Here is a 23,190-nt window from a genome sequence, read left to right as displayed (position 1 = left end):
CTTCGTTCCAGTCGAGGGGAAAGGTTATGAGGTTTAATGAGTTGAGCTTGTTGACCTTGGAAGCAGCAGTGCAACAATCTCAGCACACGGTCCATTTAGTAGCAGCTCCGGAGCTTTTTTTTTTTCCAACATATCACACTCAAGCTCAGTTTTAACAGAACTGTACTGTAAATGCCAAATTTCTATTTTTAAGACCATTTTTGTGTCTTGTCACGTTGGCTCACGTTGGCTCACAAAAGAGCAAGATGAAGGTCAGCAATTAGTGGATCTCATGGTGAGATTGTTTTGCAGTTACTGTACCAACATAAAAGTCCTAAGTTCCCCGACAAAGGGGGCGCAGAAATATCCAACAACACCTTTAAATTAAAAAACAATTTGGCAAGTTCATCTGATGAGGGAGATCATGTGATGCCATGAGATGCTATCAGATCTTGTGGAGAGATTGTTTTGTCTGTTTTGTTTCAGACTTATGGCAGCAATTTGTTTCAACTTAAGTCCATTAGGAGGTGTGTTTTTTTTTCTGGGTTTGTGTGAAAGATCTGGACTTGCCTACAAAGTTCACAGTCCTCACCCCGTCAAACCATATCGCCCAAACATCGGAGTCTGACCTCGTGAATGCTCCAGTTGTATTGTGTATTTTAGACCCATAATTGTTCAATGGTTAATCATAGGAACATGCAGTATTTTTGTTTTTATGATGGCAGGTTGAGTGTAGAAACAGTCTCACTTCTCACAAGTGGTCACAAGCCAGAAACCAAAGTGTTGATGTTTTATTATTCACACCAAGTTATTGGGTAATTGTTTCTCTTTCTGAAAATACTTTCCGTTTACGTCAGTGCAAAAAAAACCTTTTTGGAAGATGCAAAGCAGCTTGGAAATTTTGTTATTCCCATTCAGCTTTTCCGTTTTGATACGTCATTGCTTTGCATACTTGGATGGAAACCCGGCACTTCCAATACAGACCTCAGCAAAAACAGCTTCGGGCTAAAGCTAATCCCGAGGAGAAATAATGTCTCATGTTCTTTCCAAAGCGCCGAGAGATGGAAAGAAAGGATGGGTGGAGGAAGAGAGAGGGTAGAGAGTAAACAACTTGAAAAACATGTGATGGGAACTGGGGTGGGGGTGGGGGGGGCAGAAAAATGCATGAAATGCTTGATCTGGGTGTCATGTGTCGCGCCATTCCTCTCGAATGTTGATCTGACGGAGCGGCGGCGGAATAACAGATGGATGTGGACGGATGTTTTTCACGGGATGTTTACATTAATCGCAGAGATTGCGGATCAGAGAGGTGTCACGCTGCACCGGGGGCCCAAATAGGCGTTGAGCCATCCTTCAGATGCCGTCATCAGATAAAAACCTCTCTGAAGTTCGGCACGTCACACGTCACGAGCCCAGGAAAAGTTGAGAAATAGAGGAGAGGACAGACGGGGGGGGGGGGGGGGGGGGGGAAGTAGTTTTGATACTGGAGAGATGGGAAAAGCAACATCGCAGACAGATATGACGGAGGAGAAAATGCAGAACTGTTAGTAGCCTACTGCAACGTTAGTAGTTGAAGTAGTCGTGGTATCTGTGGTGTCAGTGGTGACGTAAAAACAGCCCAGTGCTCCCAGCTGCGCCCTCCCTGGCTTTTATTGATCATCTGAAGTCATCATCTGCCGTCACACTGACTCACTCATCCATTTAGATATAAACTGGGGAGAAAAAATATATAAATTTAACATCCAAACCCAAAACCTTTGAAGTTTAACTCTGCGTTAAACCTAACCACCACCTCCTGGTCATTAACTTTCACGAGTCTGAGCCCTAATGTGTTTCCTTAAGAGTCAGATAAAACCTTTCACCACCCCATTTGACATTACACATTTTTATTTATATGTTCTGTATGTGTCTGTTCATAAGCCATTTTTTTGGTAACTTTTAAGTCATTTGAAAAGAAAGAACCTGCTATAAATTTAACATAGTCTAATGCAGCGCTAGTGTAATGAATGGTATCGCTTCTTAAAAGATAAAGTCGCACAAAAAGACCAAAACTTACTTGTCAGTGATGCAATCTCATTGGTCCCTAGGGAAGACATAAATTATTAAGTTTGGCACTGTTGTTTTTATCAATCATATCTTAAACAGGAGTAAATTTAGCTTTTGCTGGGGACTACTTTCAAGGGTGGATGAATACACATTTGATTCCACTATATCATTTACAGCAGTAAGAGTGTGTTTGAGTCTAAATGAACAACGAATCACCCTGTGCAACAGTTCGCTTTTACCTGCTTAATGTGCAAATTGAAATTGTGAATTACACACACAAAAAAAAAGACGATTTGACAAAGCAGTATTTTAGAAAATTGAAACAGGTTTTGGTTTTCGACGTATGACACCCCAGGGAGCCAGTTCCAACACAGAGGCAATCTGCTGGAAATCCATCGACACATTTAATTTGAATGATGTAACGAGAGGAGAAAAACTCTGCTTTATTCATGTAACTCAATAGAAACACAGACCATTGATGACAATTGCGTTTTGTCGACTTTTCTTTAAAAAAAAATAGCTTCTAAGTCGTGCAAATCTACAATGGAAACGCAACTAGTGTGACAGGTTTATGTGCTTTAATAGTTTCTGGATATACAGATACTGACGATGGCTGTTATGGATGAATCCATTGATGCCGCTCAGTTGGTCTGTGCATGAGATTTCTTGACACTAAGAAAAATATGCAGAACATCTAACAGCATTTAAATGACTGTTCATTTTAAGGCTATAATTTCTGTGTGTGTGTGTTGCACTGATAAGCATTATATTGTCAGGTCCTTAAAACACTCGATCACAAGAGCCATGTTCCTTTTTTTCTGGCGCTAAGTGTATTCAAATTCATGGTTTCATTTTACATAATATAGATTTTATACAGTACATGTCCATATAATTCAGACTGACCTGTTTAGAAACCCTTATCGGTCGTGACTAGAATATAAAACCCCGGTCTGTGGGTTCTGAGTAACGCTGCAGCCGTAATAATGAACCCGCTAAACGTCTGTGGAGTTGAAAAGGTCAAAAGGTCGCCTCATCAAAATTATTGAAAAGTACATTTCCCTCACTTGCACCTGTGGTACGTGTCCATCAGTGCATTTACATGGACTTGAGTATCTCGGTCAGGGGTCCAGACTAACTTATTTTACTAGACGCACAGTAACTTAAGATTTTAGGGGCGCAAGCAGAAAATTTGGGGGTGCACACTGTAATTGGACTTGCAAAGCAAATATTCACATTTCACATTGTTACTAATAAATACTTTTATGATGATCCTCTAAATCAGGATTTGCCTCTGGTGCATTTAGGGTTACCAGGAAGAAAGTATGCATCCATTGTTCGCTTAGGCAACGTCAAAATTACCGGTTGCACATGCGCAACTAGGTGAAAAAATGTACTTGCTCCATCTCAAATTTTAATTTAGGGGGAAGTCTGAAGTTCTGATCATATTCAAGATACTGCGTTTACATGAACATAGAGAAACCTGGTCATTCATATCCCTGTTTACATGATAAATAGTTTACCGTTTTCTGACAATTGCATCTAATTTGTGCAGGCGCTTGTGGTGTTTACTTTTTACAACACAAACCGTGGCAATTTTGATCAATCTGTCAAAAGGAGATCACTGTGGCTTCTTGCGGGGCTGCCACTTTTAAATTTTAAAATCGCGTTGCAAATATGGCTAATTCAAGTTATCCATAAACCGGAATAAGGCGTATACATGCCACAGTATCCTGTTTTCTTTTGGAGTTCTCCGGGTAGCAAAACTGGGTTTCTCAAAAACTGAAATTGGGATATGATGTTTACATTGCACATTGCACAAACACAAAAACGGGATAAAAATCCGATCCAGGATACTCAAGTCCGCACAAGTAAACGCACTGCATGAGTTGTTCCTCCACTGCGGGACAATGGATGCGAGAGGAATGTTGTTTGTGGAGAAAATGACATTTAAAAGTCCACAGAGCATGATGTCAGCTGTTTTTATAGAGACCGCTTCTCAAGTCGAAAGTATTTCCAATGAAAACTGTCGACACCGAGGTCTGTGAATTAACCAGAACATTTGTTTCTGGGAAGAAGAGACACTTGAGATTTTTTAATAAGAAATAATTTAGGCTTTTTTTAACCTACACTTAAGTCATAATTATTACAACATAACCCGATATCTCTGTCTCAAGTCAAGCTGGGACTGATCTCTGTGCCGTGTCTGTGCCTGGATACACAGACACAGACGGCGTCCTCGCCTCAGCATCACACGTGGAGCCGTCCTGGGTGTGTGGTCGCCGTCTGGGCTCAGACCACCGGTCCTCGTCTCCTTATGCCTGCCAGCGCAGGGTCAGGGAGTTTGATTGACTTGTGCCTTGACTCACTCTGGCTTCCAGGAACTCTCCACCATCAATACACATCATCATCACTCGCCAGCCCCATGTGTGTGTGTGTGTGCATGTGTGTGTTCGTTCATATGTGTGTGTGTCTGTGTGCGTTTTCTCAACCAGTGCAGCACAGTGTGTCTCTCTGTTAAATCACATGGTTCGGCTTTTCCCCCGCGTGCCTGCTGCTTGGCCTATTTCCATGGTAACTAGCCGAAGATGTGGGGACACACACGCACTAACACACACACACACACACACACGCACGCATACAGGGCACATAAACAGCGCTTGTGCGAGGGCTTGCCAGAGCGATCTTGGTTGTGTGTGTGTGTGTGTGTGGCTGTAAGGTGCAGTCAGAGAAGGCGAGGGGATGTGTGATCACACACTGCACAGACTCAGCGGGAGACACACACACACACACACACACACACACACACACACACACACACACACACACACACACACACACACACACACACACACACACACACACACACACTGTATGCTCAGGATGCTGTGGAGGAGAAATGGCACACATGGGCATGCCAGCCAAATCCTTTTATAAATCCTCTGGTAATTTGGATTTGTTTGTTTATGGATGAATGTATTGAACCTGGATTTCTGCTTTTTCGTGTAGATGGATAGATGGATGGATGGATGGATGGATGGATGGATAGATGGATGGATAGATAGATGGGTAGATGGATAGATAGATGGATAGATGGATGGATGGTAGATGGATGGATAGATAGATGGGTAGATGGATGGATGGATGGATAGATGGATGGATGGATGGATAGATGGATGGATAGATAGATGGGTAGATGGATAGATAGATGGATGGATGGTAGATGGATGGATAGATAGATGGGTAGATGGATAGATAGATGGATAGATGGATGGATGGTAGATGGATGGATAGATAGATGGGTAGATGGATAGATAGATGGATAGATGGATGGATGGTAGATGGATGGATAGATAGATGGGTAGATGGATGGATGGATGGATAGATGGATGGATGGTAGATGGATGGATAGATAGATGGGTAGATGGACGGATGGATAGATGGGTAGTTGGATGGATAGATGGATGGATAGATAGATGGATGGTAGATGGATGGATAGATAGATGGGTAGATGGATGGATGGATAGATAGATGGGTAGATGGATGGATAGATGGATGGGTATGGATGGATAGATAGATAGATGGATGGATGGATAGATAGATGGGTAGATGGATAGATGGATAGATGGATGGATAGATGGATAGATGGATGGATGGATAGATAGATGGGTAGATGGATAGATGGATAGATGGATGGATGGATGGATGGATGGGTAGATTGATAGATAGATGGATAGATGGATGGATGGATGGATAGATAGATGGGTAGATGGATAGATGGATGGATAGATAGATGGATGGTAGATGGATGGATAGATAGATGGATGGGTAGATGGATGGATAGATAGATGGATGGTAGATGGATGGATAGATGGATGGATGGATGGATGGATGGATGGATAGATAGATAGATAGATAGATAGATAGATAGATAGACAGACAGACAGATAGATAGACAGATAGATAGATAGATAGATGGATGGATGGATGGATGGATAGATAGATAGATAGATAGACAGACAGACAGACAGACAGACAGACAGACAGATAGACAGACAGACAGATAGATAGATAGATAGATAGATAGATAGATAGATAGACAGACAGATAGACAGACAGATAGACAGACAGATAGATAGATAGATAGATAGATAGATAGATAGATAGACAGACAGATAGACAGACAGATAGATAGATAGATACATACATAGATAGATAGACAGATAGATGGATAGACAGATAGATAGATAGATAGATAGATAGATAGACAGATAGATAGATAGATAGATAGATAGATAGATAGATCTTAGATAGATACATACATAGATAGATAGATGGATAGACAGATAGATAGATAGACTGTGTGACAAGTATGAACTGACGTTGCATTTTCTGCTCTCTAACTGTTGCATAATGTTTCCTTTCATATTCGCACTGATGCTTTTCACTTGTCACGATGTCCCCTCTCTACCTCCGTCCGTCCCACCCCCTCATCACCCCACCTCGCCACCCCAGTCCCGTGTGGCCATCACCATGGTGACAGCCCACGCTGCTTGCCTGCCTGCTCGCCGCCGCAGCATCCCTGCGCCCTCTGGCCTTTCGCCAAGGGGGTGTGTGTGTGTGTGTGTGTGTGTGTGTGTGTGTGCTGTGGCGGCAACGCAACCCGACAACCAGGCGAGGGAGCTTTGCCAAAAAGTGGGGAAGCTATAGGGGAAGGCAGGGAGAGAGGAGGAGGCGGGGGGGTTGGGGGGTGGAGGGGCACTGCGGATTTGTTAGTTACTGCCCTGTGGTGTTACGCAACTTCATGTACACACACCCACGCACCCACACACACACACACACACACACACATACTGTCTGGTGACAAACACACACACACACTGACTGCCTCATTTCCCCCCCCCACATCTCACACACACTCATTCGGAAACAGTGCACAGTGATGCTGCACCAGCATAAGCTCCAGATAAAGTCCCTAAGTACTGATTATAAAATGACATAACAGATTTCTCCGAGCGGCCCCAGTGTCATATCACTGATGCAATGTTACCCCGACTAGCACTGTTGTGTTCATGTGACGCTGATGATCTCGATTTATGATGCAAATGCCATCAAACCTACACACTTAAAGCTGCAGTAATCAATTTTTTTGTTGGGGCCTTTTGGGGGAAAGAGAGGAACAATAGCAAACAGCATTTATTAGATTTTCTCTCCCTCTCTCTCTCTCTCTCTCTTTAAAGCTAGTTGCTAACTTTGTGTGCAGTGGGAATTGTCTGATTAAGAAAGTTGGCCATAAGTGACTCTTTAACAAAATTATTGACTAATGCATTTTAAAAGTCAGCTGCTGTAATCCTCTTATGCAATACAAAGACTATTTTAAGCATAACCGTATCCCCACACATGCTGCACATATACTGTATGATAATCAGACTTATTTTCTGGGCGAGGCTAAGTCAGTAGTGTTAGCTAGCCATCACTAAAGATGGCTAGCTAGTAGCTACCTCTCCTTCCTCCACGTTTTACCTTCTTTAGTTGCCCTGAAACATCCAGTGTGTCGTAATCAGTGAGAGTGGGACGAGTTTGGCAGCAGTGGGTACTTTTTAATCCCTAAAAGCGTTTGAAGTTTTTGTTTGCTAACAGTGTTCATACTACAAATAGAGCTCATCATGTACAGATATTTTTGCCGCACATGTAATAAATGGCACAAAACCATGTTTTAAAGGGGAACTATGCAAGTCTGGTCTCTTTCCCGCTGTTTTGCTAACCCTCCTCTCGGCCATGTGCATTCGTTTACAACAAAGCCGGCGAGAAAGCAGTCAGTAGAGTGGTAGATAACGTTATATATCATATACGATGTTGCGACGTGTATATTTGTGTAGTTTAATCTGTCATAAACAAGAGGTTACGGGGCATGTTTGTGTCGCTGTGCCGCACTGATCTTGCAAAGTTGGTTTTCGACACTAAGAGACACTAAGACAGAGAGCCTCCATTTTCCCTCTTTCCCTGAACTTAGATGTCATCTATTAAACCATCACCATTACTCCAACGCTGTTTAATTAAGGTAAAAATGTAGCATATTTAAGCTAAAAATCCTGCATAGTTCCTCTTTAAATCAGTTTTTTGTGTCTGTTCTTGTAAACCTGCTAAAAGCTGTTCTAACGTTTTTGAGTGAGGAGTCCTAACGGTTTGGTTTTTTTTGTGTCTTACAGGAAAAGTAAAAGAGAAGAAAGCATTGAAAGAGTCTCCACATGGGAGCAGCATTGCTGCCTAATCAACATTTGTCTGACACGATCTGCCAAAGGACGCCTTGGACACGCTCTCATGTCCTCAAACACAGACCGCTAAATCCAAGGAGCTAGAAGAAGAAAAACAAGGAACAAAAAGCCAACTGCTGGCTCCAGCGAGTGGACAGATTTTAAAGTAAAAAACACGGCTGGAGAGGGGGAGGAGGGTTGTATGGGTGCCAGCTCCACTTTCAAGACTCGCCGCCTCTCCTCAATCCACCGCCGCCGTCGCCTCCCTCGTCGTTTTCCTCCCTCCGTTTCCTCCTCCTCTGCTTTTCTCTCATTCTCACTCCCTCACTCTCATGGGAGTGACATAGAGGCCGTCGCTTGGTCTGCCGCCCCGCCCCTTCCCCGCCTCGCCGTGGAAACGGGGGCGTCCAGGTAGTGATGTCGTGGAAGAGGAACTACTTTGCGTCGGGTGGCGGAGCAGCAGGCGGGGTGCAGGGGCTGGTGACCCCGAGAACCATGACCTCTATCGCACCCAGCAAAGGCCTGAGCAACGAGCCGGGACAGAACAGCTGCTTCCTCAACAGCGCTCTGCAGGTCAGTCGGATAAACACACACACACACACACACACACACACACACACACGAATTCAGGGCACTCAGAAAGTATTAGGAGAGTAACATGTTTATCATGGAGATATTTAGAACCCGTCACCTGACCTCAATCCTCAGGCTTGTGTCAACTATTTTTAGGCAAGTGTGTGTTCGACCAAAACAGATTTCACCGAGGGCTCCAAATAGTTTTGACCCTTTTTTATTGGCAATTTTGCGCTAATAAGAAAATAACCACAGCATTTGGAGACTTGGGGACAACATTTTCCACACTTGCCATTGCAGAGGAGGACTGGACCTCAGCGTAAAAGCCCCCGAAGGACAACAAGAGGTGTGAGGGTATAGCTGCAGTGCTGCAGGCCAGCAGAGCATCATGGGAAAGATGACTGGTTCAAGTTTATGGGGACTTTAAACTTCAACTGTGTTAAATATGATGATTTAATATCGACTTCATTGGGACTCGTCCAGTCACATTTATTCCCTTAAAACTTGGACAGATGTTGTAAAGAAGAGAAACAATTCCAGGACTGATTATCTGATGTTTGGGGAGGGGGGAGGGGGGGGGGGGGGTCAGCGTTTTCATCTCACAGTCGCTGTTTCCTGTCGAAAACCCAATGCGTCACTTTTCCAACTGCTAAATGCTAATGCACAGTTGTTCGCTGGAGTTACCGCTGCGTTTTTAGAGTCAGAGCGATAGTGTTTTCCTGTGAAATGTCGTGCGTTTATGCATTATTGGCAACTATACACACATTCATGCACCACCCCCTCTCCCCTCCTCCCCTCCTTTTCTCTCCTATCCTTTCCTCTTCCTCACACTGCAGTATTTAAATGCGACAGGGATGAGATTAGCGCCATATTAACAGACGGTTTGCGTGTTTCGGTGGGTTTTGGCAGCGCGGCTCCGTCTGGCTTCAGTGTGTGGACATCCACTCAGTGTGTGGAGACGCTTATACTGCGCCGCCGCTGCTGCTGCTGCTGCTGCATCTCCCCTCTCTCTCTTTCTCTCTCTTCGCTCCACACACACACTCTTCCCTCCTCCCAAGACTTCCAGCTGGCACAATCATACCTACACACACACACACACACAAATGCCTCTTGACTACTGGCTTGAAAGAGAGGGAGAGAGAGAAGGGGAAGAAGAGAGAGAGTAAGCTGAAGAGGGAGGGAGGTGATGGGGCAGAAGCTTAGGGAGAGTTGAAGAGAGCAGAGGGATAGATGAGAAGACGAAAAGTTGCTGAAGGAGGAGAAGAGAAGAAAGAGGGATGAGGAGTATACAGTATGACAAAACTGATGAGAAGACTAAAGGGGATACTGCTGGGAGAAAGACTGGACTTAAAGAGTCAAATAAGGTAAGAGGAGGGGGGGAAGAAGGGGGTGGGGGGTGGAGGGGAAAACCAGGGAGGGAAAGACAGATGAAAAGACAAAGTGAAGGACATGAAGTTTATTTGTGAAATGAGGAGGAATGTGTCTCAACAAAGACAAAGCAGCTTCAACGGGGAGAGAAGAAGTGGGCCACCTCAAGGACACACACACACACACACACACACACACACACACACACACACACACACACGTGTACACACACATGTACACACACACACACAGAGGAGAGGAGAGGAGAGGAGAGGGGGTGTTTAACAGGACACAGACGAGGGAGGATGAACCGAGAGAACGATCGAGTCATGAGATGCTCATTGGCTGTTTCACTGTGTGTTTTTGTGTGTGTGTGTGTGAGTTTTCTCATGTTGTACGAGCTCGAGATGAACCATCAGGGGTCAAAGTTCAACTTCAGGACAGGCTAACTCTTTTAGCAATTAGGCTACAAATTAAGATGATTATTGTTTTTTGATAATTTATTCATTTGGTCTGTGATGTGTTACCCTGGGTTTGGTTTACCCATTTTATCCGCTCTGCAAGTCAGCTTGGAATCCATGGAGCCAATCACAGAGCGGGGGGAGGGGGCAGCAAGACGATGACGACACACCGAAGCGACTTTGTTGATAGCTTGTCGATCGATCCAACATGGCGGCAAACACTTTACCTTTCGATGCGGCGTTAGAAAGTGTTTTAAGTAGTTTAGACTGCAAGTTTATTTTGAAAAAAGAGCAACGTTTAGCGAGCGGATTTCTGTCGCTCTGCATACGTCATCGGGTACGATTGATACGATTGGCTATAAGCTACGTACAGACGCATTTGATAGACATTCGTAGCGCCCAATAAACAGCTCTGGGCTTTCATAAACCACACCTCAAATATGGAAAAATGAACCGGTGGTTCCCAGACCGAATCTCAATCTACATTGAGATGAAGTCTGGTGTTAGCCAGGCTATAGTGAAATGTCATGCTAACTATTGAAAAAAAGAAAAACCCATTTTCCCAGAGTCTTTAAGTGACATGTTGAAGTTTTTTGTACTTTCTTTCCAACAATCTATAACCAAAGATGTTTCAATTTACAGTACAATGATATATGAAAAAAGAGGATCAAATCCTGATCACGTCGAAGCCGATACCGGTCGGTGTTTAAGATATCTCCAAGAAAAATACTGAACTGAACCAAGCTGTGTTTCCTCACTATAACATCTACTGCTTTATTACCAGTGCGCTGCTTCTTTTGCCCCTGAGAGCCCCTTGAGCAAGGCACCAGAGCCTCTGCTGCTGCTGCTGCAGTGTAGCTGCTGGGTGGTGGCAGCATCAGCATCAGCATCAGCGGTAGCAGTGTTTTGTTGTGGATGGTGTGTGTGTGATTTAACAAGAGCGAGGGAAGGTGCTGTGAGGTGAAATGTGTTGTGCGTACTGTACTGTACTGTACGTGCTCAGCAACTTTTTTCACTGTGTGAACGCAGGTATAAATAAAATAAGCTAAAGGAGGCGTAGAGCGCGCTGGCTTTGATGGAGCAGGAACACATGGGTTTACTCTTAAGGCAGCGTGTGTGTGTTTGTTTCTGTGTGTGTGTGTGTGTGTCTCCTTGTCATGCGGAGAAACTTGACGATGTAAAGAAACAAAAGCAGTGATGTCATATTTTCCGTCTGATCCATACTTTGGCTCAGAAACTATACAAACAGAAACAGTTGAATGGTTTTTTGTTGATACCTTGCTGATCCAATAGTTACTGGTTCCAATAACTAAAGCCTGTGCAGCATATTGAGCGTTGAAATCAAAACAAACGTTGACTCTACATCATCTGCATGTGTCCAGCTGTACGGTGACACTGCAGCTGGTCGAACGCCAGGGAAACGCTGACTGACATCTTGTAGCTGGATACCTTGTTTGAGTGGTTTTTGCTGATGTGACATTCACGGTTCTGTCAGACTCAGAGGTTAAAGGACTGCATAGGTACCTGTCATCCTTTTTTTAAATTAAAGATCTTCTTGCCAATTTCATCCAATGCAGGATTGTGCAAGATGTATAGAGTTGAATCTCAATAACAGAGCTGGGAGTTTACAACCAAAGAGGCTTGTGCTGTTCACTCAGAGGTCACAATGTGAGGATCAGGTGTGAGCAGGTGTGAAGGTCAGTGTGGAGGTCAGGAAACACTGCAGGGTAGGAAGGGAATGAATGAAATAGTTTGGTTATTTATAACAAATGGGCTTTTTTTGTGAACTTTATGATGCAGATCAGCTGAAGCACACAACCACAGTGATCCCCAGTAACATTTCCTATCATTAATGACAGCAGCTGTGCCTCTAATTCTTCCCATGCTTGTATAATGACAGGATTAAACATTTTTAATCTTTTTAGATTAATCTGTATAATTTTTGTGGCTTTTATTTAGAAATAATAGGTATCGCTTTATAACATAGATAAAAGCTTCATAAGTCATAACTGTTGTCCTTATATACCTCCTTATTTATGCTCATAGTTAAGTCATAAATTAAAATCCAATAAATCATCTAGATCAGGAGGACATCTTTACTTCACAGTAAAAACCAGCAGAGCGTTGGGCCCCAAAATCCACTTTATGACTCTACTTCTCTACTTTTGCCACTCTTACATTTCGTCTCACCATTTATTATTGCTCCATTATCGACACTTGTGGCCACAGTTGCTGTTAATCAGTACGTTTAATCAGGACTTTAAAGTCCCTCTGAGCAATGACTGTCCTCAATTTGAATTTTCCTTTGTGGTTCACTCCAGTGGTTGAGCTGTGTAGCACCAGAAATCAGTCTTGTTGATAAAAGAGAGAAACTTTTTAACGCTTTTGGACTGTGATATCTGATCTGGTGTCATGGTCATTCACCTTAAACTACTCGAAATTTCATCCGGTGTGGTTGATTTGATAAAATCCGTAGTTACACTTGGAGCAGCAAGAAAGGTTTAATAATGCTTGTTGAGCAGGTAGTTTATAGGTTGTATTTAGCGCTTACCGGGGTGGCAAACACATCGAGTTTCCTGTGGCTGCTTCACAATAAAAGCCACCATGTGTTTTCACCAGGTGAATGCTTTTAATCTATCCTCTGCAGTAACTCTATACACCTCTGACACGGTTTAAAGAGACTGAACAGTAAATTGTGAGGCTGTTATCAATGACATACTGGATTTCATTCATGCATCTCTGTCTCATGAATCTGAGCCAATCAGAGGAGAGGAGATTAAATAAAAATACAGCAGATTTATCGAGCAAGGTTGGAGGAAGAGTCGAGGTCGGTGGGGCCTGGACATATGGAGATACATTTGTGTCTTTATTTTTCAATCAAAAGAAAAACTTGATTTAAACAAAAAAGATATTTTCAATCAAAACAAACTTCACTTCAATCAAAAAACAAAAACAAAACACATTTTCAATTACAAAAAAAGTGTTTGACTGCAAAAAAAATAATATTTGAGACCCCAAAAAATTGTGTTTAGACCCTTTTTTTCTTTGATTGAAAAGTTTTCTTTTTGATTGAAGTGAGTTATTTGATTGAAAAAATATATATTTATTAATTGAATAATAAAGACACAAATGTATCTCCATATAGCTGAAAACTGTGACTGTTCTTTTTAGATTCATCTGTATAATTTTGTGGTTTTATTTAGAAATAATAGGTATAACTTTGATATACCGTAGATAAAAGCTTTATAAATCATAACTGTTGTCTTTATAGTATGTGTCATAACCTCCTTATTTATACTCATAGTTAGATATTAAGTCATAAATTAAAATCTTAGAAACCTTTCCTGTGTATTTGTGACATCACAAAGCTACAGTACAGGAAACTAACAGTATGACAGCTTGTTTTAAGGTTTAGTTTCCGAATACAGGCTGTGTGCTTTTCTCAATGGACCGAGGCTTTGACACTTTCACAGTATTGATATAGAAGTTACACCTGATTTATGATCCAAAAGACTTAGAAATACAACTTCACTCAATATGGGACCTTTAAACTTTAAATATCTGCAACTTAAACTTAACAGGTAAATTAATAAAAAACACAGTGCTCGAAATGTAAGTATTTTATCATGTTTACTAGCCTGTAGTAAACTGATGTCACAAGACCATCAACTAATCAATACTCCAGTAAAATTTGTCTGTCACTGAAATTACCATGACAATGAGCCGCTGGTAGATGAAAAGCCTGAGCTCATGAGGTTCGATTTCTATTCGCCTCACTTTTTTTTTTAAATGTTTGTTAGTTTCTTACACTGTAGTTTCTTTCCCCGCCTGAGCAGCTCCTGCAGTATTTCGAGAAAAAGAGAGACACAGGAAGAAGTAAAAGTGAAGAAAGAGAAAAAAAAGAGAGAGAGAGAGAAGGGGAGAGGAACAAAATGATACAAATGGTGGAGGAGCAAGAGAAAGACGAGGGATGTGCTGCCTTCGAGGAGGAGAATGGATAGATGAATGGATGGATGGATAGATAGATAGATAGATAGATAGATAGATAGATAGATAGATAGATAGATAGATAGATAGATAGTGATAAAGAGAGATGGGCATGGGGAGAGTGTGCCCTCCTTGTGGCTGCTGCAGTGCTTTGCAGGGAGCCGATTCATCACGACCAAATAAACTACAGAGAGAGGAGGGGAAACAGAGAGAGAGAGAGGAGGGGAAAGATAGAACGCATACACTGGCGTCAGCATGCAGTCTGTCATCCTCCACCCCCTCTTTTCCTCCACCTATCACTCTCTCCTTAACACACACACACACACACACACACACTCACAGCATTGTGTTTCTAAGGTTGCATTATGTATTGGTTTTATATGTGTGTGTGACACTTGGAAATGTATGTGCATGCTGTAAGTGTGTGGTCCTGTGCTGCACATCTGAGTCGAACCCTGTGGGACAGTGTTGTGTCAATATTATCTTTCACCATGCTGGATGAATATACCAAGAGCTCTTTCCTCTAATTATGCACTAGAGAGAGAGAAGAGGAGGATAGAAAGATGTCTTCCTCATGCAGAAGTCCACTTCTCCACTAGTTTGCATGTGCTTTGTTGGGCTTTGTGCCGGTTGTTTCCTGTCTGTCTTTCTGTCTGTCCCGTTGACTCTCTGCCTCTCTTTTGTTGCCGAAAATATACAAAATAGAGAGCACGCTCAGTGGGAGCTGCTGGGGAGAAAACAATTAGCTGAAAATGGCTGAAAGCCACATGGAGCTGCTGCAGACTGGACTGGTGATTCTCTGCAACCCTCTCACATTACAGGAAGTGATGTGGTTCAGTTTTAGAAAGGCAAATGCTGCTTAATTTGTTAAAGCTCCAGGAGGCTTGATTCAGAGTCATGTCCCCCCCCCCCCCCCCCTCCTAAATCCATACACTCAAAGTTAGCCAAACATCAAATTAAATGAATCATGACCAGCAGACAGCAGGATTATGGGATGCGATGAGACTAACGGGGGGAAAGTTAGTGTGTGCGCTCCGATCCCAGGTTCAGCTGCAGTCCATGTATAGCGTCAAATATATCCCCCATCACTTACTCTGTCAGTCACTGGTTCTGTTCACTGCAGCGCACCTGGAAAACTTGCCAGGAAGCATGCTGTGTTACTATGGCAACCAGCAACCATGAGCTGTCTTGCTGTCAGTCTGAGCTGATACGTAAAACTGCATATTTAACAGGGTTAAAAAACGATCATAGCTTATTTCTAATTAACATGATCTCTTATTCTAATAAACAGTTGTGACAGTAAAACAAATAGAAATCAACACATCTGGTGATGCCTCGTCTAGGCTTAGATCATATTTCAAAGGAATAGTTCACCAAAAAATGAAAATCAGTCATTGTTGGAGTAGTTCCAGAGTAGTTTTTTATTCCAAAGTGCATTTGGAGACCCGGGAGGGGCGTTCAAACTTTATATGAGTCAATAGCTAACTACCGTACACAAAAACTCTGTAATATTCCTCCACACTGCTCGTCCGCTGCAATCCAAGTGTCCTGAGGGATATAGTCCAGAGTTTACTCAAAACGATGTCATTAAGGATATTTTTACAGCCTAAGCAGTCCTGTATTGAATTTGCCTGGTGCACGCTCTCGCACTCTCGTGTTCACACGATGCATGTGGACGTGCCCGTCGGTTCGGGTAAATTTTGGACTATACCCCTCAGGGCACTTGGATTGCAGTGGACAAGGAGTAAGGAGGAATATTACAAGGTTTTTGTGTAGTTTTATGGATGTTTTTGTGTCTGGGGCTATTAATCTCATATAAAGATGCACTTTGAGGAATAAAAAACTACTCCGGAGTATTCATCAGCATGAGGGTGAGTCAACAATGACTGAATTTAATTTTTTGGTGAACTATTCCTTTAATGTGGAAATGGGACTGCTTGTGAATTATCCTGGTAAATAAATAACAACATCATGTGTTAGAAATACATGTAAAACCAAAAAACCTCAACAAACAGCCGCTGCTTAGACGCCTATAATGGATAACTGTAAGAACAGCATCAAGGCAGAAGGTGAAAGAGGCGTTATGACATCGTTTCTATAGCTACCAGTAACATATATATCCCAATATGATATTTTTCTTGTGTGTAAAAGTGTGTGTGTGTTTCTTCCTCCCAGGTTCTGTGGCATCTCGACATCTTTCGTCGAAGCTTTCGACAGCTGACCACACACAAGTGCATGGAGGACTCGTGTATCTTCTGCGCTTTAAAGGTAAAAGACTCAACTCTCACGTCTTCCTCTGTCCTTAAAGGATCCATCACCTGGTATTTATATTGGTTTTAGGTGTTGAAAGGGTCTTAAATGCACATTTTTGAGAAATAATATGCAACATTCACCTTTATTTATCCCTATTTGTGTACCCAATTTTGCTCTCGCGAGAAAAACTCAGATCAGAAGACGCGTTTTTTTCCTCTCCTGGTGAATTCAAGGGGGAGGAGGCGAGAGTGAAGTTCTTTGCCCGGAAAACATGTCAGCTATTGTCAGTGACAGAGAAGATTGAGTTATACATGCAATAACCTGAAAAAAAGTGATTTTCAGGTGATGGATCCTTTAATGGCTCGTGGTCGTCTCGACAAGGAAACCTGAAGCCGCCGTCACTGTTTTTTTCCCTCTCAGATCACTTAAAGCACAGTGACCCAGTTTTTCCTGAGATTTACTGCTGTGTACATTATTGAGTTCTGGAAATTAGAGACATAGTCGTTATACCTGACGACTAACTTCCTGTTTATTGCCTTTTGTTTTAACACACAAATGTTGGTGTCAGAAATATAATCCATTATCTGAAGCAGTGAAGTGTTCTTGTGATGCACCATGAGTTCTTGCTCCGCTACATTTACCTGACAGTCGAGAACATGACACAACACTTTTGTCATCACCAATATGTTGTTCATTTTCCTTTATTTGCTGCTTCTTCTCCTTTTTTTATTTTCTATAATAACTTCTCCAACACATAGACACAAAACAACATTTTACATTAAATCACGGAGGAACAAAAAAACAAATGTGGCCCATAAACTTCAAATAAAATACGACAAACTAATAAAGATAAAAAAGTAGAAAGGTCCTTGGCTGTCAGAGTTGCTGGAGAAGCAACACGCGTCATTAATTTTAAGCTTTCAGCAAAAATAGTGTCTAAATAACATATTTGACTTTGCTGAAAAGGCGTACAACAATCCTTGAAGCACAAACAAAGCCTGAAGCCAAAGCGATTCAATATTCTTGTTTGGAAATACCTGGTGGTGTCTGCTAATAAACACAGTGGGGGAGATTCTTGCAGCAGATTATGACACCGCTCTCCAGGACTTCTAATTACTTGTCTCTAAAAATGGAGACGTGACACTGCACTCACACATTATGACAAGTAAAGTGCTTATTTTTTTACACTGTACATTACATTTACATGCAACTGGAGTGTTATTGCATTTTGTAGGTCATGTGATCGCTGGCTGGATTAAACTGTACATATAGACGTTCACAGTGCTGTCTGTGGGTTTGGGTTTAATTGTTACTGACATGTTCAATATGGGCTCAGATTGGGTTGAATACAACTTTGAGACTTTTTAAGAAACCTGTCAACAAATGATGAGTGGTGAAGTTACATAAATAAAGAAGAAAACTTTACTTTAAAGGGATAGTTCACCCAAAATTCAAATTTCAAATTATCTCTTCTCATCTCAGTGATTGGACGGTGCTTTCTGATTGAATCTTCATTGTCCGGTCAGATTCAGGAGTAAAGACGGTCTGAGTCAAAATACTTGTGTCATAGACGAAGTAGGAACTTTAAGTGCTGAGATTAAAGGGATAGTTCACCCAAAATTCAAATTTCACTCATTATCTACTCACCCTCATGTGGACTAAGGGCTGGGAGAAGTTTCAGAGTCCTCCGTGTCTTCCCTGAGTTACAGCGGGGCTCGGGGCAGCACTGCATGTCCATATGACGGTTGCGAACGGAGCTGACTTTTCTTCGTCCAAAAAGACACTCCAAAAAACATCCAAATACCTCCATAGTGCTTGTCTGTAATGTCCCTCTTGCAAATCTCGCGCGACCCAGTTCACGGCTCGGCCGGTGCAGGCAGAGCAGTGAACTGAGACACTGGGAGTTTCCGCTACAAACAAGCTTAAAATATAGACTTATTTAATTTTTTTCGGAACAATTTCTCATGTTTGGGCTTCAATACAAGAGGGACATTACAGACGAGCAGCATGGAGGTATTTGGATGTTTTTTGGTGTGTCTTTTTGGACGAAGAAAAGTGAGCCCCGTTCGCAACCGTCATATGGACATGCAGTGCTGCACGGAGCCCCGCTGTAACTCAGAGAAGGCACAGAGGACTCTGAAACTTCTCCCAGCCCTTAGTCGACATGAGGGTGAGTAGATAATGAGTGAAATTTGAATTTTGGGCGAACTATCCCTTTAATCTCAGCACTTAAAGTTCCTACTTCGTCTATGACACAAGTATTTTGACTCTTTGACGTCTTTACCCCTGAATCTGACCGGACAATGAAGATTCAATCAGAAAGCACCGTCCAATCACTGAGATGAGAAGAGATATTATTATTTCCTCATCACAGTGACAGAAAAACATCTTTATGTTTCCTACAGAATGTCCTCGCTGCTGCAGTTTTGTTAAATAGAAACTCTGAGGCTGCATTGAATCTCTGTTTTATCCTGCTTTTTTCGTCTTTGCCTCATCTTTAACATCTTCCCTTATTCTCCTATTTCTCTGTCCTTCCTATCGTACTCTTTTCATTATTTCTCTACTCAGATCATCTGAATCACTGAGGATTTAGGATATTCACAACTTTGACTTGACGACACGACTGAAATCTTCTCTTCCTCACAGCCAGTACTTTCATTTATGTTTTATCCCATTTATGTGAAAGCAGAACTTTCACTTTTAACATCCGCTATTCTTCCTGGGGTCAAAATGTATACATGAAATATATACAATAACAGAGTACACATTCACACTGGACAATATAGACATAGACATGAAACAATACAAACAATAGACAATGAAGACCATATAGACATGGATATAAAATAATTTATACATTTTCAACAATACCATGACTGACACAACAATAAATTAACAAAACAAGACGGCTCCAACTAGGTTTTTATAATATAATGATACCCAACTATTCATAATTGACTATTCTATAACCCATATGCTTATATCAAGAACAAGATCCTAATTAATGGAAGTTCTTTTTTAAGTTATATTCTTTTAGAGCTTTTTTTTACAGCATACTATTTATATTAGTTAAAGCAGAAGTAAGCGATATTTTTGTGTTAATATAGTCTTAAATAGTTATATCTTCCCACAGCAATCACTTACATAGAGTGTTTGGACCGAAACACGGGTCTCTCAGTCACTCTGCTCTGCTCTGAGCCCAGGAGAAAACTTTTCTCGTATCCTACAAGTTTTATCCAATGAGGAGAGAGAACGGCATTAAGGGCTGTGTGGCGTAGGGACGAGGGCCAATAGATCCATGAGGAGGGCGGGGGCTGCTAACTCCATCGGCTGACAAGACGTTATGGTGCGTTCAAGGCAACCCGTAACTCGTGTTTTTCTGACCTGTGAAGTCGTACCAGTTCGATCTGGTACGAGTTCACAGGTCGGAAGTTACAAGTGGCCGTTATAGTGACTTTCACAGGTAAAACAGGTCGGAGAAACGCGAGTTGCGGGTTGCCTGGAACGCTACAAAGTCGTAAGTCGTGACTTGAAGCTGTAATTTACGGTTTCAAAAGCCTGCCTGGAACGCAGCATTAGCCAAAACGACCGGATCGCTTACTTCTGCTTTAAAGCATATACTATACCATTTAGTTAAAGCATATGTACTATTTAGTTAAAGCAGAAGTAAGTGGTCCGGTCGTTTTGGCTAATGCTGCGTTCCAGGCAGGCTTTTGAAATCGTAAATTACAGCTTCAAGTCACAACTTACGACTTTGTAGCGTTTCAGGCAACCCACTCGTGTTTTTCCGATCTGTTTTACCGGTGAAAGTCACTATAACGGCCACTCGTAACTTCCGACCGGTGAACTCGTACCAGATCGAACTGGTACGACTTCACGGTCGGAAAAATACGAGTTTCCTTGAACGCACCATAACAGTCCTCGTCCCTACGTCGCCACATTCACGGCGTTCCTTGGCTGCACACACAGCCCTGCATGCCGTTCTCTCTCCTCATTGGATAAAAACTGTAGGATACGATAAATGTTTTCTCCTCGGCTCAGAGCAGAGCAGAGGGACTGAGAGACCCGTGTTTCAGACCAAACACTCTATGTAAGTGATTGCTGTGGGAAGATATAACTATTTAAGACTTATATTAACACAAAAATATCGCTTACTTCTGCTTTAATGGAAGTTCTTTTTTAAGTTATATTCTTTTAGAGCTTTTTTAAAAGCATATATACTATTTAGTTCAAGCATATACAATTTAGTTAAAGCATTTATACTATTTAGCTAAAGCAGAAGTAAGCGATCCGGTCGCTTTGGCTAACGTCTTGTCAGCCGATGGAGTTAGCAGTCCCCGCCCTCGTCCCTACGTCACCACATTCACGCGCATCCCTTGGCTGCACACACAGAGAGGACCGCCCCTTTATGCCGTTCTCTCTCCTCATTGGATAAAGCTTGTAGGATACAAGGAAAGTTTTCTCCTCGGCTTACAGCAGAGCAGAGTGACTGACAGACCCGTGTTTCAGACCAAACACTCTATGTAAGTGATTGCTGTGGGAAGATATAACTATTTAAGACTTATATTAACACAAATATTCCGCTTACTTCTGCTTTAAAGCATACTATTTAGTTAAAGCATGTATACCATTTAATTAAAGCATAGTTAAAACATATTATTTAGTTAAAGAATAGTTGAATAGACCGAAACGTTGCTTCTGCTCTGTCCAGGATCAAAGACCAGACCAGATCATAGAAAAGTGTGCAGGAATTTCTTCTATTCTACTTTTTAACACGTTAAAAAGCATCATGCATCATGTTTTTTACCAGTTCACAGCTGCCTGAACAGTGAGTGTGTTTTCGAGCCGGCCCATGTAAAAGCTTCTCCAGCAGCTGTTACAGGTTGAATCACTGTTGTGTTGGGAGGAAGCAGCCAAACAAACACAAGATGAAGATCTGTATCATCATGAAACCCTCATAATGAAGGAGCCTCGTGCAGCTCTGCTCTGCTCTGCTCCGGCCATTTGTTGCATCAACGATGACAAATAATTGTCTGAGTGAAGGGACGAGTTGTGTGTAATGTGCTGTGGTGTAGTAGTGTGTGTGCTGGTGTGTGTGTGTGTGTGTGTGTGTGCAGCAGTGTCGATGTGTGTGTTCTACACGCTGTCCTGTCTCAAGCGCTTCTCTGTAATTAATTGGCCGGCTGAAAGCGCTGAGCTAGCAGAGCCCACGCTGGGATGCTACACACACACACACATATTACACACATGCACACAAATCTTACTCACTAACGTTACACACACACACACACATGCACCTAGAGAGTCTCACAAATCTTTCTCGCCACGCTAGGATGCTGCACACACACACTTTCGGCAGTGTGTGTGGGTGTGTTGTGCGTGAGTCAGCTGTGGGTGTAACGATACAAAGGTGTTTTTTTTGTGTGTGTGTGCGTGTGTGTGTGTGTGCGCTCACATTTTCAGTTTTCATTACCCTTCTTGTCTCCGTCTTTTCCTTTTGTCAGACACGAACAGATGTAACGTTGCTCCAAAAGTCTTGTTTGGAGCTGTAGTCCCCACGGCAACCGAGATAAAAGCCTCCCAATAACCAGGCGAGACGCACGCAGAATGAGCTTTAATGACGTGTTAAATTTTCCACACATCCAAAAAAGAGATAAATGATCATTATGAGTTCTTTTATTTTGAAAAAAAGGGGGATTGTGTGTGTGTGTGTGTGTGTGTGTTTATCTGCAGCAGATAAAGACACTCGTACTGTTCTGTAGTAAACACAAGTTCAGAGGCTGCCTGTGGCGATCCCCCTAGAAATCACTGCAACACTTTATCTCTCTCAACAGCACAACACTCACACACACTTAGATGCAGATACCTGAACACGCACACACGTGCACACACACAGACAAAGACACACACACACACACACACACACACACAGAGACAGACTGGAATAGGAAGAGCGAAGAAGAGAAAATGGGAGAGAGGGGGACGGAGAAAGATGAATGAATGTGGGAGTTGGTGTAGATTGCTCCTGTCTTCACACTTAGACCACTGCTCACACATACATCCACACTAACACACACACACAGACACACACACACACAGACACACACACACCTCCCTCTCTTACTCACTCAGCCTCATCCCTCCCTGTTCTCCTCCCTCCCTCCCTCCCTCCCTCCCTCTCTCTCTCTGTAGGGTATATTCCCCCTCCATTCTCCTTGGCGCATTGCTGCAGTCAGCATAGCCACCATAACACACACACACACACACACACA

At 42.4% G+C, this 23,190-nt stretch overlaps 1 protein-coding gene across 2 annotated transcripts in view; it reads left to right on the top strand.

Annotated features, from left to right (window-relative positions):
• usp54b (ubiquitin specific peptidase 54b) overlaps window positions 1–23,190 on the top strand; it is a 76,657-nt gene that overhangs the window by 9,168 nt on the left and 44,299 nt on the right. Inside the window, exons 2-3 of one of the 2 annotated variants that reach the window (XM_085762094.1) lie at window positions 8,232–8,849; window positions 16,841–16,933. In XM_085762094.1, the coding sequence (XP_085618220.1) occupies window positions 8,694–8,849; window positions 16,841–16,933 (249 nt within the window). In that variant the 5' untranslated portion in view covers window positions 8,232–8,693. Of the gene's footprint in view, window positions 1–8,231; window positions 8,850–9,970; window positions 10,214–16,840; window positions 16,934–23,190 lie in introns of those variants that run through there. The other variant, XM_085762095.1, reaches the window with a different exon arrangement.

The sequence above is a fragment of the Trachurus japonicus genome, chromosome 19, assembly GCF_045865225.1.
Source record: "Trachurus japonicus isolate A0001 chromosome 19, Traja_1.0".
NCBI classification, from domain to species: Eukaryota; Metazoa; Chordata; class Actinopteri; order Carangiformes; family Carangidae; genus Trachurus; species Trachurus japonicus.
The sequence above is the reverse complement of the archived record's forward strand: the minus strand, read 5'-3'. Positions and strand labels throughout refer to the sequence as shown.